The sequence below is a fragment of the Spermophilus citellus genome (assembly GCF_964194105.1).
Source record: "Spermophilus citellus genome assembly, chromosome: 1".
Taxonomy (NCBI): domain Eukaryota; kingdom Metazoa; phylum Chordata; class Mammalia; order Rodentia; family Sciuridae; genus Spermophilus; species Spermophilus citellus.
This window is the reverse complement of record NC_138182.1, coordinates 246,892,996-246,909,948: the sequence shown is the minus strand read 5'-3', so window position 1 is coordinate 246,909,948 and position 16,953 is coordinate 246,892,996. Positions and strand designations below refer to the sequence as shown.

General features: G+C 37.4%; 1 protein-coding gene across 1 annotated transcript in view; it reads left to right on the top strand.

Moving 5' to 3' along the window:
• ITGA1 (integrin subunit alpha 1) overlaps positions 1–16,953 on the top strand; it is a 162,081-nt gene that overhangs the window by 99,981 nt on the left and 45,147 nt on the right. The window contains exons 9-12 of the mRNA XM_081303635.1: positions 3,582–3,747; positions 7,410–7,483; positions 7,958–8,102; positions 15,043–15,185. Coding sequence (XP_081159761.1) covers positions 3,582–3,747; positions 7,410–7,483; positions 7,958–8,102; positions 15,043–15,185 — 528 coding nt within the window. The remainder of the gene's footprint in view (positions 1–3,581; positions 3,748–7,409; positions 7,484–7,957; positions 8,103–15,042; positions 15,186–16,953) is intronic.

Here is a 16,953-nt window from a genome sequence, read left to right as displayed (position 1 = left end):
AAAAATTATAATGATAATAGAAAAATGGAAATTGAAGTTTAAAAAATAATAATAATAGAATAAAAAGAATTAAAAAAAATGAAACCATTAATAAGAAAGTTAAAGAACAACAACAACATCAACTACAAAAAGTGAGAATAAAAAAAATACTAATAATAATCATTAAAAAAAAATAGTAATAATAATAAATGCAGTCATAGAGCTCGATTAACTTCTCTTCCAGTAGGTGGAGCTATGCCCACTGGGCCAGGCTTCTCCTCGTGATAGGTGGGAACCAATCACTGTGCCTCAGCTCTTCTTCCCAGACTGTGCGAGTCTCCAGTCCTGAGTGCCTAGGTCCTTCTCTTGTGGTTCCTCAATCCAGGCCCCACTCACCTGTGATGCTTACCACATTACTGGCTACACGCCAGGTCTGCTGCTCCTGGGAGCCCTGTTTTCACGGATGCCTGGGCACACCCTTTCTGTTTGCCTCGTCGGACCCTAAGTTTGTAGGGCTTGTGGCTGAGGACCCCCAGCAAATTTGTTTGCCCTTAGGTAGCAACTCCCCTGGTAGCTGGTGCAAGGGGCCTCTGTTGTCAGCCCTGGTGGGAGCGATAGCCGGGGGTTCTGCGCCGCTAGTCCTACGTCACTCCTGATTCCCTGGGTCTGGCTATGGTGCTCAGTTGGCTTTTACCTCTGTGAGATCAGGTGGGCTGACTAGTTATTTCAGCAGGATCGTTAGTGCTGAGTCACGAGAAGCAGGCGATCCGGGGCTTAAATGCAGCAAATTCGTGCTCAGTGTGTGTTTTCTGAGGGGCCCAAAGTGTACGCCCTAGCTCCACATCAGCTCAGCATTGCCTAGTAATCCTGAGCAAATAGGCTTTAGATAATTTACAGCTCCCTATCCCCGCGCAGTTGAAGAGGTCAGAGACTTGATCTCTCCGCGTCTGCCGTCATGTTAGACCTCCTCAATGATATTCATGTTACCCTTACAGTTTCCTGGCATAAGCAAGATCTTGGGGTTATACAAACTGCTGCTTCTGTTTCCAGTCCAGTTTTCTAGAACTGAAATCCTGCTGCCGTCGCCTCCACCTCTGGTCCGCGCTCTTGCGTGCCGTGCTTGTCTGCGACCTTAGCAGCGCCGCCGCGGAGGGCCCAAGCGGCTGCCGCCGTGGAGGGCCCAAGCGGCTGGCGCCGCGGGGGGCCCAAGCGGCTGCCGCTGCGCCTGTCCCCTCGCAGAGGGATGCCGAATGACCCCAGAGCAGGCTATGCCCCAAGGTGCAGCAGGGAACAGGCGACCGAGGCACTTGAGGCCGTGGTCCAGCCTTCGGAGTACAGGGCTCCGCACGCAGCCCAGTTCCAGTCTCTAGATGCGGCAGCTGGACCATGTAGACAGGGCCATCAAGACAGCATGCAGAAAGCAAATGGCGGCTCCTGCGGAGTGGATTTTCGGCCCCGAAACTACAGCCCCGCCAACAATTCCAATCCACTAACTCTCCCTGTATAGACAATATTCAAAAAAAAAAAAAAAAAAAAGGCGGGGTGTACTGAGCTTTCTTTGCCTCAGGTACTTACAATCCACTGCTGATTACCCATTCAGCTTCTCTGCCGGGGGCGAAGTGAAAGAGGAAGCAGATGGGCGCAAAGCGCCCGCGGTTTTGATCAGGAAAGCGTCTGGGAGCCAAGCGTCTCTTTTTCAATCTCTTTGTTTTTTCTGCTGCTTGGCCGGGTGGTCCACTACAGATTAATGGTGAAAGGCGCTCTAACAAGCTGGGCGAAGTCTCTATTAACGCCGCTGTTCTGAGCACCAGGCTCAGCACTTCAGCTACCCCCTTACGCAGTGGCCATCTTCCCTCTTTTCATTTCTGCTCTTTATACAGTTAAAAAATGAAAAGACAACCCATAGACTGAAAATAACTTTTGCAAAACATATAAAGGGCTTGTATACAGAATATACCTAGAACTTTCCCACTCACTAAAAGGAAAAAAAAACAAACAACCCATGTTTTATAATGGGCAGAAGATTTGAACAGATACCAACTAATGAAGAAACACTATGACTGATAATTACATGAAGGACTCTTAATATCATTAGTCATTAGGAAAATGCAAAGTAAATAAAATGCTACTGTACACTAATACACTAAAATAAGTGAATAAAGACAGACTGACAATACCAAATGTTGTCAAGATTGAGAGCCACTGGATCTCTCTTACATTGTTGATAGGAATAGGAAAGCCCAGCAATTATTCTGGAAATTAGTTGGCAGGTTTTATTTATTTATATATATATATATATATATATATATATATATATATACACACACACACACACACACACACACACACACGACAGTAGAATATATTTTGACATATTATATGTACATGGAATATAACATTCTAATTAGGATCCCATTCTTGTGGTTATACACATGATGTGGCATTTTGGTGGTGTATTAATATGAACATAGGAAAGTTATGTCTGATTCATTAGCAGTTGGTAGTTTCTTAAAAGTTCTAGTTGCTGTAAGACTCAGCACTCCCACCTCAGCCTATGTTCAAAAAGACCTAGGTGCAAAAATTTACAGCTTGCTTTATTTTGTGGTATCTTGTAACTGAAAACAACCCCAATATTCTCAATGAATAAAAGCAGAGGCATCCAGGCAGGGGAGTTCCATTCAGCAATGGAAAGGACTGGAGTGCTGATACACACAGCAACATGGATGGTTCTCAAATACATGCAAAGTGAAAAAAGACACACAGAGAGGGATGTAATTTCTAACTATGACATTCTGGGAAAAGCAAAGCTATAGGGACATAAAAATAGATCAATGGTTGCCTAGGGTAGGAGTGGGAATAAAGGAATTGACCACAAAAGGCAAGAGGCAACTTTTTGGTTTGATGGAAATATTCTATATCTTGAGTTCATAGTAACACAACCATATTGATTTGCCAAAAATCATGTAATTGTCCACCTAAAAGCATGAATTTTACTATATAAACTGTATTTCAATAAATCTATTTTCAAGATAAACTAAATGAGAAAATCTGCTTGCATATATCTAAATAATTATTGTTAACCATATTAGGTATTCATACCTCCCTTTCCTCTCCGTAAAATAGAATGCCTCTGACTTCAGCATTTGGTTTCAAAAAGGAATGCCCAGATTCCTTATTTTCTGGGTTGCTGACTTAGATTATGACTTATTCCAATATCAAGCAACTTGCTGATTGATTTTGCCAGCAGAAGAGAATGTCCTTAACTGGAATGATTCAGAGACATTCAGAAGCTTGACATTACTTTTGAAGTATTAGCTTTCAAAGAGATAGCTGTTAATAAATATGAACATAGGAATGAAAGAGAAGACATTTTCGCTCACATATGAAATTGTCCTTTATGTTTTCCTACACTACTTGCAGTGTTTAATAGTTAGTATTAGACCACATATTCTGAATATTATTCTTCTTCCACAAATATGGAAATACATAAAGATTGCACTACACTAAGATACTCTGTGTTTTTGTTTACTGACAATATGTTTGAGATCCTCATTGAACATACAGAAGTTAAATATGTTCTTGCCATTTTTGTTGTGTCTTAGATTCTTGGCAGCTATAACCGAGGAAATTTAAGCACTGAAAAATTTGTGGAGGAAATAAAATCAATTGCAAGTGAACCCACTGAAAAGCATTTCTTCAACGTCTCTGATGAACTGGCTCTCGTCACTATTGTTCAAGCTCTGGGAGAAAGAATATTTGCCCTGGAAGGTATGACTATTTCTCCTCATCCTGCATGTTCTCTCTACAATTCAAACTCAATGCAATCGAGGTTTTGAATGTATTCCTAGCATGTCACAAATACGTTTTCACTGTGCACGATAGCTTGCTGTTTCATATAGCCCTGTGTCTATTAGTAACCATCTGTATAAGAGCATGATAGTGCTGTTACAAGAGCCTATGAAGACAATGGTCAGTGTAGATGTGCAAGAACAAAATTGTTCCCATGCGCTGTTTTTCTTCTGTGACACAGGTCTAGACTGTGAAGCCTCTAGCTCAAGGTTTGTTTTTCCATTTGTTTCTTTGTTTGCTTCACTCTCCTTTGTTCTGCTGTAATTATTTCTTTGTTCATTTATTTTTCTCTGCATTTTGCTCCTTGAACATTTTAATGGTCTTCACAGAGAGAGCTCTGCCTCAAGCCCCATGGTGGTGAGACTTCAGTTCACTGAATTATGTTGCATATTTGTAGAATTTTCTTTGATTTCTCAGTGCTCAGGATATTGAGTCACAATGATCCCTCCTCTGCCTTAGATGGGGGATGTCAAGTAACAGATTACTTTAGAAACTAAAAGTCTTCAGAAATGTTATTCCAGGCAAACTGGCATAGCCTCCTTCTTCACATTCCATGATGATCTGAAGTCTCAGAGAACATGCCCTGCTCCCCACCTAGGAGGAGGAACCACCAGATAATTCTTTTTCCTTATTCTGCATCCAAGTCCAGTTGACCCTCTTTGTAAGGAAACATTCAAAATTGTGGTTTCTATTTCATAAAAGTAGAAATCTAAAAGCTCCCTCTCAGTTTTCATGATATCAAGCAAGACGTAAAATGGGAATGAGGTGTTACTGGAAAAAGGGTGGGTCATTCTTGAATTCCCAAACATGGGAATTTTTTAATTCCCAGCAGAGGCTGGAAAAATGCAGGGAAGTAACTAACACAGAATATTAAACTCACAGAAGAAAAAGGAAATTATATAAAGTGATGGCTTTCAGACTTCTTCTGAACTGACCCATGATGATGAATATGTTTTCCTTTGCAACCCAGAGCACACATATATGTGCATTTAAAAATAAAACCAAGTTTCACAAAAATAATTCTAATTATATGAAATGCACTATGATAATTTCTGATCTCTTTCATTTTACTCTATTCTCTTTCAACAGCAACTAAAAAATCCTCACCACACTTTTCCTGTAGACTTCACAATTGGGTCATAATCAGTACTTAGAGAGTTGATTTACAGATAATGGGGATTGACAATGTAGGCAGAAATGTCTCCCTTTTTCTCTGGCTCCTTTCCCTCTGAGCCTTCAGAGAAAGGACTCTAGAATTATTCATTAGTTTGAAGTTGCACTTGCTTCTGAAGGACTCAGCTGTCCTGTACTCTGTGTACAAGTCATTTTTATGTAACTTTGGTATTTCCACAGCCATCATAGTGTCATTTATCAACATTCCAGGTCATGAGTTTGCCTGGACTTAAGGAAATATGTAAGGCCTTCTGAGTTATTCTGCACTTTTAATTTTTAACAACCATAGGCCAACAAACAATCTGTAAAAATAACTTAATATTTATCAGTCATATTAGATAGCTAAAAATATAGTATCATTTCTATATATTTTCTTAAGTAAGCAAGTAACTATAAACTAGTACAGGCAGAAATGAATCCCAAATCCTCGGGGGTGGTGGGGCTCAATTTCCCTGAAATGACATTTTCAGGTTGTTTCTAGCCTACCCACACAAGTTCCACATAGGAGTGCCCAGTATATTCCAAGAAGTCTCTATGTGTAAAAATAAAAAGTGTTTTATAAGGAACTCCACAGACTAAAAACATCTTCCACATCTTTGTTGTTGCATAATAAAAGCTAACCCAAACCAGTATTTTGACTAGATTATTTCTTGTTTTTTTCATAATGAGATCAGAAGTGGCCTTTTTCCTTGTTACTTGGGAAACATCCATTTCCTGTCAACATTTATCTTCTCAGGGTAAATAGCTACAATTATGGAGGTCCTGCTTGCCAAGCACAATGCCACCTAATGAGGCACGCATGCCAAGTACTTGCCTAATGAAGCAGGAAATGGTCTAATGTCTCCCTCTCCTATCAAGGGTTGGGTAAAATGATGCAATTCCTAACCAGAAACTGTGCAGGAGTCAGAGTGGTTAGCTCAACCTCCAGAACAGAACAGGGAGCGGTTCAAAGTCAGAAGCTCAGAGAGAGAGGACAGGCTCTTACATGGTGCCAATATGTCCAGTGGAGTGTCACACAGCTTCTCTCTCCTGGTTCTCAGCTTCAAACAGAGCAGCACAGTGCAGGCTGCAAACATGCACAGTTGGCTGCTGATTTCTTACTGTTGGTCTTGCAAAGATAAGTGAGGAATTGCCTTTGAGCTCTGTCTATTAGAATACATGTTTACCTTGCTGGGTGTGGTGGCTCATGCCTGTAATCCCAGCAGCATGGGAGGCTGAGGCAGGAAGATCAAAAGTTCAAAGCCAGCCTCGGCAACTTAGTGAGGCCCTAAACAACTTAGTGAGAACGTGAATAAAAAAGAGGGCTGGGGATGTGGCTCAGTAGTTGAGTGCCCCTTGGTTCAACCCACGGTGCCAAAAACAACAACCACCACAACAAAAAAAAAACATGTTTAACTTAAAGTCATTGAGAGGACAATAAGTGCTAGAGATTAAAATGATAGATTTGAATTCTTAATGATTATCCCATTAATCTAATCCCATAAAAGGCAATTTACTAATGAATTTGTTGATACCAGTAAATAAATAGTAAATGTGTTTCATTTCACATATTTGATTATTCTCATGCCTCAATGGGAGGATAGACTGACTTTAAAAAAAAAAAATGTTATTTTAAACTTATCCTTAAAGCCAAATGAATCAGTAACTCCCTACTGGAAGCAAGTAAATCAACATTCCCTTGGTTCCCTCAGGAAATTGTGGCTTTGGGTTCCTGAGTATTTGAGAATAATTTGGGAGTATTGTACTTGGAGAGAATGCTCTGTATTGTCTCTGCATTTCAGTGAAGCACTTCAAAGTGGGCACTGGATCCTTGAAATGTACATGATCAGGCTGCATGTGGCCTAGAGCCCTGTTAAAAAAAACTCCCCTCCTGATCTGTGAGTGATACCCATAACCAGAGATATAATAAATGCAAACTATGCATTTAGGGCCAGTTTTATGGCCTGAAATGTGGGTGGGACTGGTGGAGCTGGACACCTCTTTAAATATGTAAATAAAATTTTTTCAGCCCTGTAAAATATCAAGTAAGTTTAGCCTACACAGGATCTCCAGGTCATAAGGATGAAAAAGGCTTCCCGCTTCTGTAATGCAACTTTAACCAGGTGAACCCAAAGCCATATAGGAGACACAGTGTGCTGCAGTGTAAGAATGCAAGTTTCTTCAGTCTTCCAGCAAGGATGGGGAAGCTATTGAACGAGAATGGAGCCGGGAGTTGGTTCACAAACCTGTCTTCTACTCAGCTCAACCTAGAAATTTTGGGTTGAGAAATGTACTACTGAAAGTGTCTGAGATGTTAAAAGTTGTGGTTGATAAGATATCGGGCTCTACTGGGCCTTTGGGACCTGCAAGTCAGCAGTGCACTAAAAGGCATTGTTAGTTACTTATGCTGATCTTTTCCTATGTTATAGCTACATCAGACCAGTCAGCAGCTTCATTTGAAATGGAAATGTCTCAGACTGGCTTCAGCGCTCATTATTCACAGGTATGTTGATCACTTGGCAGTAAACGAAATACCTTTTTGCTAGATTACCTCCCCTCAAATTAACACCCAGCCATCAGTATTACAAGTTCTACTTGTGGTTTCTGGCATGAGCAGTTATACAGACCGTGAGGATGTTTTCTAATCCAAGTAGGAAAATGGTATTTCACAGTTTTATTATTAGGAAAACATTGTCTCACACAACTCATTACATGTTACTAATAATTGTGAACCAGCTAGTCTGAGCTTTGTATTATGTAATCATATATCTGGCTAAACAAAATACTTAATTTATTTGCTTCAGACATGGAGTGTCTTTTTCTCAGTGTTAAGATAATCAAGAGTCTTGCAAGAATTCCTTAAACTTCTAAGATTTAGGATTTAGAATACCCAAAATAAAGCAAAAAGGCAAGATTAGAAAACATACCATTTGTAGTTAAATATTAAACATTATTGCTTTCTCTGTTTGTGTATAAGGACTGGGTCATGCTTGGAGCAGTAGGAGCCTATGATTGGAATGGAACAGTGGTCATGCAGAAGGCTAATCAAATCATAATCCCTCAAAATACAACCTTTAAAGTTGAATCTACCAAGAAGAATGAACCTCTTGCTTCTTATTTAGGTAATGTTTGAAGGCAATTGACAGAAGGTTATTTTTTTATTTTTTAAATGTTTTAATCTTTAGTGCTATTTGCTTGTATTTCTATAGGTGCAAACCATGTAGTGACAACACCTCAAAGAATTAGATATTTTAAGGAATCCATAAAAGGTTTAAGACTTCTGAAGAGCCTTAGCAAGTTGAAGTTTCAGAACCTGGAGGTCAATGTTTCTCAGTGGGACCCTGTAGTTCAGGGAATGATTCAGGCTATGTGCACTTTAAGAGGTCTCTTTATGCCTGGTATTTTCTTTAAATTCAAGAACTATGGACAGAAAATGAGTAGGTAGAAAAAGAGACCTTAACTTCTCTATTCTGAAGAATAGATTCCCATATTCTCTTTCATAACCTTTACCATTAGTTTTTTTTTATATAGTTTTAATTTTTAAAAAGAGAATTTTAGCCTGGCACAATGGCTCTTGAATATAACCTCAGCTACTAGGAAGGGTGAACAGGAGAACCCTAAGCTCAAGTTCAGCCTGGGGCAATTCAGCAAGACCCAATCGCAAAAAGTAAAAACTTAAAAAGGGATGGCTAGCATGCGTGTCTGGCATGTACAAGGGCCTGTGTTTAATTTCCAGTGCCCACACACACACATGCATAGAGAGAGAAACAGAGACAGAGACAAAAAGACACAGAGACACAGAGAATTTTAAGTTGATTCATCATATAACTTCTTCTCTCATAGATGTAACCTCCTCTTGCTTTCTAATGACTTCTAGTCACAAGGAAGAATATATATGGTACCACTTTATTCAGGATCTGTACCAGGCTCAGAGATGCCAGGGGTGCTAGGGGGCATCCTCATCAATGGAAGAAGATCTCAGTGAACAGTGGGATGTAATGGCACCTCTGGGTGTGCCTTCCCAACTCTCATTTGGCAGATGTTTTTCTGGCTCCTCTTTTGCCCCCGGGGCATGTGTTCTTGGTTCTGGGAATGCTGCAGTAAACAAATACCTTAGCCTTGAAGTGCTCACATTTTAGTCTGTTGGCATTCCTCTGAGGGATCTTTCTGTCCTGGAGCAAGTCTTGTTAGCAACATAAGCCAGTTCCTTTCTACTTTACGAGGAGAGTGGCAGGTTTTTACTGGTATTCCCATATGCCTCCTTAGTTAACAACACCTATTAAAGAGGTAGGAGGATATAAAAAGAATAAAAGCCTGTGTTACAGATAACTAAAAATATGATGGTGATCAGCAGTGACAATGTGACTACTCTCTGAGCCACATTAATGAAAGTCTAGTCTTCTTTCCTATAGAAATCTCATTACATTGTACCCTGGTCAGACAACAGCTAGAATATCCCATTGTTTTTATCATCACATATTTCAAAGGTAAAATTATAAACTAGAATGTTCCAGTAAAAGATTATTTAGAGAATACAGACCTGTAAACCACTCCAGCAAAAGTTCCCTCTCCCTCCATAACTTGAAGAAATTGGGGGTGAGACAAGAAATCATACAATGTACATCTTTGAAATTTGGCAAGTTTGTGATGTAAATTCGGGAAAGATTCTATGAGACTGCTCAACATGAAATGCCTTGGAATCAAGAAGCAGTTCAATCAGAAACTGCTTCCTATCTTAGATAGAAGAATTATAGACCAACTACCCTCAAATATAATGAGTAGCACATAAATCAGTACAACTCCTTATGAAAGGGATTTGACAATGTGTTTACAGAGTAATAAAAAGTTCACAACATATTGACCCAGAAATTTCACTTCTGAAAATCTAACCTAACAAATCCAACATTTAAGAATGCCATGTAAACAGTCATTTTCATTTTATTAATATATATGGTATTAGAGGAAATAGCATTATCCCACATGTCCAAAAAATGGGAATAATGAAGTAAATAGTAAATCCATTTATTGGGATCTTATATACCCATCAAAATAAAAGTAATGGGCATATGCCATGTAATGCCATAATACTAAAGACCTGATACAGTTCTGAAGCTGTCATTTAAAGATGGCTCTCAGCTGTAGATATTTGTCTCTCCCTGTTCCTATGGCCTTAGCAACACTTCAGTTTATTTATAAAGTGGCAATAATTAAATTGATATATAATTTAGGCTATTAAAAAAGATTAAATTAAATAATGACCATAAGGTGCTTAATACTATGCCTGACAGATGCTAATATTCAGTAGGTGTTTTATTGGTATGTACTGTTATACAATAAATATTCATCTTACTATCATTGTAATAAGTAGAATAATGATTCACAAAGATGTCTGTGTCCTCATTCACAGATCCAGGAATATGTTTGCTTATGAATCAAAAAGTTCTTTGCAGGTGTGATTAAGTTAAGAATCTGGAGACGGAAAGATTATCCCAGGAAATCTGGCATGGCCCATGGTAACCAAGTTCTTAAAATCAGAGAACATCTCCTGGATGTGATCTCAGGGAGCTAGAATTATGTAAAATGGTTAGAGAGGCGATGTTGTTGGCTTTGAATATGGACAGGGACCACCAGACATGTTATATATGTGGTCTCTAGAAGCTACAAAGCTCCAAGAAACAGATTCTACCTTTCCTCCAGAAAGGAACACAGACCTGGCTACTTGTGATCTTAGCCTGGGGGAACTTTGCCAGATTTCTAACATAATCATAAGATAATACATTTGTAGTATAATAAGCCACCAAGTTGTGGTAATTTGTCACAGAAGCAATAGAAAACTAACACAGGTATATTATATATAATAATAACAGTAGCTGACATTGATATTACAACTTTTAAGTACTGGATATTTAGAAAATTAAAAACATTTTGTGAAGTCCACAAACAAGTGTGACATGTTCTCTACTTTTAGGAAGTTCACATATTTAATTATTAATTTAACAATCCAGAATTTTTGGTATTCTGAGCTATGCTTATATGATAAAAGTCCTTAAAACTAAATAAACTGTTAGAATCCTAAATCTGTTATTCCTCCAAAGCTTTACTTATTGATTTATTGGTTGATTAAAGAAGAATTAGAGAATTCAGCGTTTAAATATATCATCACAATTAAGAAAACATTAAAGTAGCCTTCATTTCTGACTACAATACTTATATGTCCCCTCTTACCAATTATACTTCAATAAAGCTGAGAAAAGTACCAGCCATATCTGTACATATAACTATATATGAACTTTTTTGCATGTTTCCTACAGTGTGCTGAGATGATACATATTGTTTCACAAATCATTTTATTAGCTTAATCAAAATTTAGAGTGCATGATATTTTGCCAACATAAAGTCTGATATATGTAAACTGTCTTTCAAAATAGAAAAGAACTCAGTAAAATATGTGGGTGAATAGCTTGTGTTGTAGGATTTTCTCCCAGTGTTCTAAATCTGGAATGAGGCTTTCAAGATGTTTTCTTATGGACATTGCAAATTAAGAAGAGATCGAATATTTCATTTTAAAATCCATACAGATTGCAAACAGTGAGACCATGAAAAATCTAATGGAGGAAGCAAAGCAAGAGTTAGATACTGTATGAAAAAAAATCCTCTGGAATCAATATTGATCAAAACAAAGTAGGAATGGAAGCTAATGAACATCTCTCTCAGGATATAGTCACATACCCTTATTTATTTATTGGTTTTTCTCTGCTAGAGATTGAACCCAGGCCCTTGCACATGTTAGGCAAGCACTATTCTCCCAGACCTGTTTAAATTTTTTATTAAATTTTTGAGTCAGGGTCTTACTAAGTTGCTGAGGCTCTCCTTGAAGTGGTGTTACTCCTGCCTCAGCCTCCCAAGTAGCTGGGGTTCCAAGCTTGAGCCACAATGCCCATCAATGTGGCTGTTTTTCTGTAACTCAGCAAACTGCCTCAATATGTGCTTAATATATGCTTAGTAAGTGGGCTTAATGGTGAGAATGCAGATGAGATTGTGTTCCTCCACCCACAGTTTGCTGATTTCTAATCAGGCCAGACAGATTCCAAAGGAAGAGGAAAGACGTGAGGCAAAGAAGTGGAATGGAGACAGATCATGCCTGTTTCCCATGACCTCACCAGCTTCTCACGCTTCTTCCAAAGAGTGAATTGTGGGAGCTGACCTCATTTACTGTTCATAAATCCATGCATTGGACGAGGCCACCCTTTTCCCCCCTTTCATTTTATGCTTTTCCTTTTTAAGAAGCAATATTAAGCATGAATGTTTATAATTATTTGCCTTATTAAAGTTAGGCTACATTTGTCTCTTTTTCTTTTCCTTTTATTGTCTTTGAACACTTGAGCCCCCAGCAAAAAGCTACTGGTAGTTACTGTCCCTGTGATTTATAAGCCAATATTTTCCATTATCAAGTGCAAATTATTAGAGTTAATTAAGTAATTGTACAACTCCAAGTCCCAAACATAATTTTCAACTTGTTTTCTAAAGAGTCATTTACCCATTTGTATTCACAGCTCTGAAAATCACACAAAGTAATAATAATCAACATATTTTTAAAACCCTTGCACTATCTCACTCCCTTCTTCATATTTCTTAGTAGAATGGCAGGAAATAATGCAGTCTTTGTTTTGCACATCTCCTTTTCTATTTTATGTATGCATAAACATGACCCTAAAATTCTTACTCTTAAGCAATATTGCCACTAGTAATATAGAAATAATACATTGTGTGTTTGAAGAATATTTTGCATTATGTTATATATAACAATAGAAAAGAACTCAAAGAAAAATGAACAAATGAAAACGTGATAAAACTACTCACAAAAGATAATATGTCTAAGGAATTGTGTTCCCTCAGCACTTGTAAGAATTAAGTGGTACCAAAACCTCTGTTCCTCTTTTAAAAATTTGAGACAAAGTAGAACTAATACTTTATAGTGAAATACTTGTTGAGTAAATTAGAAATATGGTCTTTTTTGTTGGAAATGCTGTTCTATGGAATTTTGAAAAACAATCTGCTTCCTGCACCACTAATGAACAGCTCTGGTTATTAGAACAGTTTTTCCTTCTGGAGAGTTGACATGTACATAAAGTCATTTTTACCCATTGATTTAGCTCTGTTCTCTAATGACAGAAAGAATAAATCTAATTCTTGACACCAAAAATAATAATCATCTAACTTACAGTCGAAATTCGAGTTCTTTCCCATAAATGGCCTGATGTGATCTCTCAAAATAGTTTGCTATACATTTGACCGAGTAAGCCCTACAAAATCATGCAATTCAAGATGTTAGTATCTTCTTCTTTACTTTAAGAATATCTATAAAACTTCCCAAGCCATCATGTGTATGCATATCTAAAAGGACACCAAGTATCTGAAAAGTTACCTTACAATTCCATTGTGCATTATTCCATCATTATGATGGTTCCATTCGTAGGTGGGCCTAATCAAAGGTGGATGCCCAGAAAGAGTGCTGACATTTTGCTTTGCATGTTTAAAAATGCAGATGGTAAAGCTGAACTCAAGGGTTTATGGGTAGATTCCCTGGTCATTGAGCACATCCATGTGAACAAAACACCCAAATGAACTGGGTGTGTCTACAGAGCTCATGGTTGGATTAACCCATTTATAATCTCCCTCTATCACAATGAGATAATCCTGACTGCAACAAAACAAATGTACTTAAACCAGGATAATAGATTACACAGAAGAAAAAACAAGAATCAAAAACTTACGGCTCAGGAAAAATTTGACATAAAATACATGGAAATGAATGTAAAAGTAGGGGGAAAAAACAACTCCAAATTTTGGAGAGCATGAAAACTCAACTAAAATAGAGTGGCTAAGTGAGGTGGTGCATGCCTGAAATCCCAGCCATTTGGGAGGCTGAGGCAGAAGGATGCAGGAGGCCAGCCTGGGTGACTTAGTGAGACCTTGTCTCAAAATAAATTTTTAAAAAGGGGGCTGAGGATGTAGCTTAGTGGCACAATGCTTGGCTAGCGTGCACAAAACCCTGAATTTAATACCTGCCCCTAAAAGGATGAATGGTCAGACATATGAAAAACTAGCTCACTAATAATCAAACACAAATTAAAATTACCACCGTACTATTGTTAGATAATGTTTAACACTATTAAAATATTTTAAAATTTACATAATAAGTCAGAATACTTGGAGAGATTTCCCAAGTATTCCCAAGACTAGTTGTGTCCCATATAACTGTTCATAAGAATAAATAATTAATAGAAATTTTTGGAAACAATTTGCCAAAGAGTATAAGAACCACTAAAAACTTGATCTAGTAATCTATTTAAACTTACTGTCAAGAAAAAATCCAAAAATAGAAAAAGTAAGTAAATGTTTAATAAATGCTTAAAAATGCAGACAGTAATGCTGACTCAATGATTTAAGTTTAATAAAAGTAAATAAATATTTATTTTTGCAAGTTTAGTACAATAGCAAACAATCAAAAACCACCTAAATTCCAACATTCCATCAGGGAATGGTCAAGTAGTAAATTCAATAACTTTATGTTTGAACTCTCAGAAATAATATTCACCAATTAAGTTACAATTTAAAATCAGGCTTCCAAGAAATAAAGATTTATATTTCATATAATCCTAACAGTATGTTATCATTAATGTCTACAGCACAGATATTTATGTCCAAATAGAATATAATGGATATATTCCAAAATGGTGAACTAGGAATGGTAAGGGACTTTGTATACCTTTTTTTTTTCTTTTTCTATCATCACTGTTATATCATTTGTGCCTTTAAACAATGAAAAACTGAGATTGGGGGGAATACCTTTCCAGAACAAAGTTGTTGTGGTAGATAATGAAAAAGTTTCTAACCAAAAGAAGATTTTATGTGCACTTAAAAATTATTATTTTCAGAAAAGCAGAAATCCATTTAAAAATAGATCAGTGATTCTCCGTAAGTTGACAATCTGAAATCATTCATAACATATTACATGCAGACTTTAAGGGGCCAGATATATGTCTGGAATCTCTTTGGTAGGTTACACAGTAAATTCTGCCACTGCTCCTGGAGGTGTCCTCTATATTGCTGGACAGCCACGGTACAACCACACAGGCCAGGTTGTTATCTACAGAATGGAAGATGGGGACATCAAGATTCTCCAGACACTCAGTGGAGAACAGGTAAGCTTGAAATATGTTTCCAATTAGTTTCTTCACATTCCATGTATGTCTCTGTTATTCTAAATGTTCTAAAAGCAATACCTGCATAGTCAACATCCACCGTAAGCAGGGTTACCTATTAGATTCTTTGGAAAGATGTAACCGTGTCTGTACCTTTGGCCTCATAAACACTGCAGATGGATGGAAGTGAAGATAAGATGTAGAGATAATAGGGGTAGATGCAGATTGCAAAATATGTACAAGAAAAGAGATCTAAAACATTAAGAATCATAAAAGTGCCAGGGATATAGACAGTATATTCAGAAAGTAGAAAGACTATTTTAAGTTAAGATTGGTGTAAAAAGCCATAATAAGTGATGGAATTTGGGGTGAGTCTAGAAGGAAAGATAAAATATAGATAAGTAGAAAGGGAAGTAAAAGAGAATGTTAAAAAGATAATGGGGACCCTTATTGTGTGAAACATTGAATCACAAACTAAAAAGTTTGACTTATACCCCCAAAGTATTGGGAAATTGATTGTAACACAAATTGGAAAATTGTTATTAGATTACACTAATTACATTAAAATTAGATTAAGAAATTATACATGCAATAGGCAAACATAAATACTTATAGTACTTTTTAGACCAAAAGAATAGCATCTATCTATGATATTTGTTGTTGTTGTTGTTGCTGTTTGGGGGATTTTAATAACTTGGGTAACGTTTGTCTATTTTTATAGTTTTCTGAATTTTCCAAGTGTTCTACAATGAGAAATTATTAACTTTTTTCTGCAGTCCTCAAGGGGGGTCTTCTCAGGGCTCAGTAGGTATTTTATCTCAGTAAACTAGACCAGCACAACATACAGCCCAGGTGCTACAAATTTATACAAGGCAGGTCTACAACTGCCCTGGCTCTAAAGTCCTCTCTTCATGGGAGCTAGTATTCTTTATGACAGTAGCACAGACATAGTTTACAGGGTGTCTGTAAAGGGCAAGCTAGCTACAGAGCCACCACCCAAAGAAGCCCAAAATATGTTACCTCTATCAGGTAGAGTTCACTCCTGATTCCACATGACCTCAATACAACATTCCAGCCATTGCTTGATTTCACCACCATGTGATGCTTGACAATATAATTGGAATCCTATCCTCAGCTGGTTCCCAGGGGAATCTCAGAGTACACCAAAGGTCAGATTCTCATATACCAGGCTAAAGTGTTTTTATCAACTCTTTGCCACATTCATGCTCACAAAATGCATCAGCAATAAAAATGAAGCTGTCGTCCTGATTTAAGGATGATGCAAGAACCTAAAATAAGATGTTAACAATCAAACATGGAAAAGGAAGAGGTATAGGCACAAATAAAGAGGAGTTGAGAAAGTAAAATGAAGCATTTTAGATGACATCTTCCGTCGATTATCTTTCTGTTAATTGTCTACAGGTGAAAAGAAGTATAAAATTTTATGGGAAACTGCTTACTTGAGTAGAGGAAAATAGCATGAATGATTTAAATCATGAGTGATTTCAGTTTTAGGCCTGCAAATATAAGAGAAATGTGGCTCCAGTAGAACAAACAGTTGTGGTACTTTTTAAAAAAGTTTTAAAAAATGGTATTAAGATTTTGATATGTTTTTTGTAGTAATAAGCACAAATTCAGATGCTTACAGATGTTAGTAAGGTAAAGTAAATGAGAAAAGCTGCTGGGCATTAAACACTAAAAAGTGGGGGAACCCTGGTCAGCATGGGGAATAAAAACCTGATGCTGACAGAATCTGCTATATTTTTTA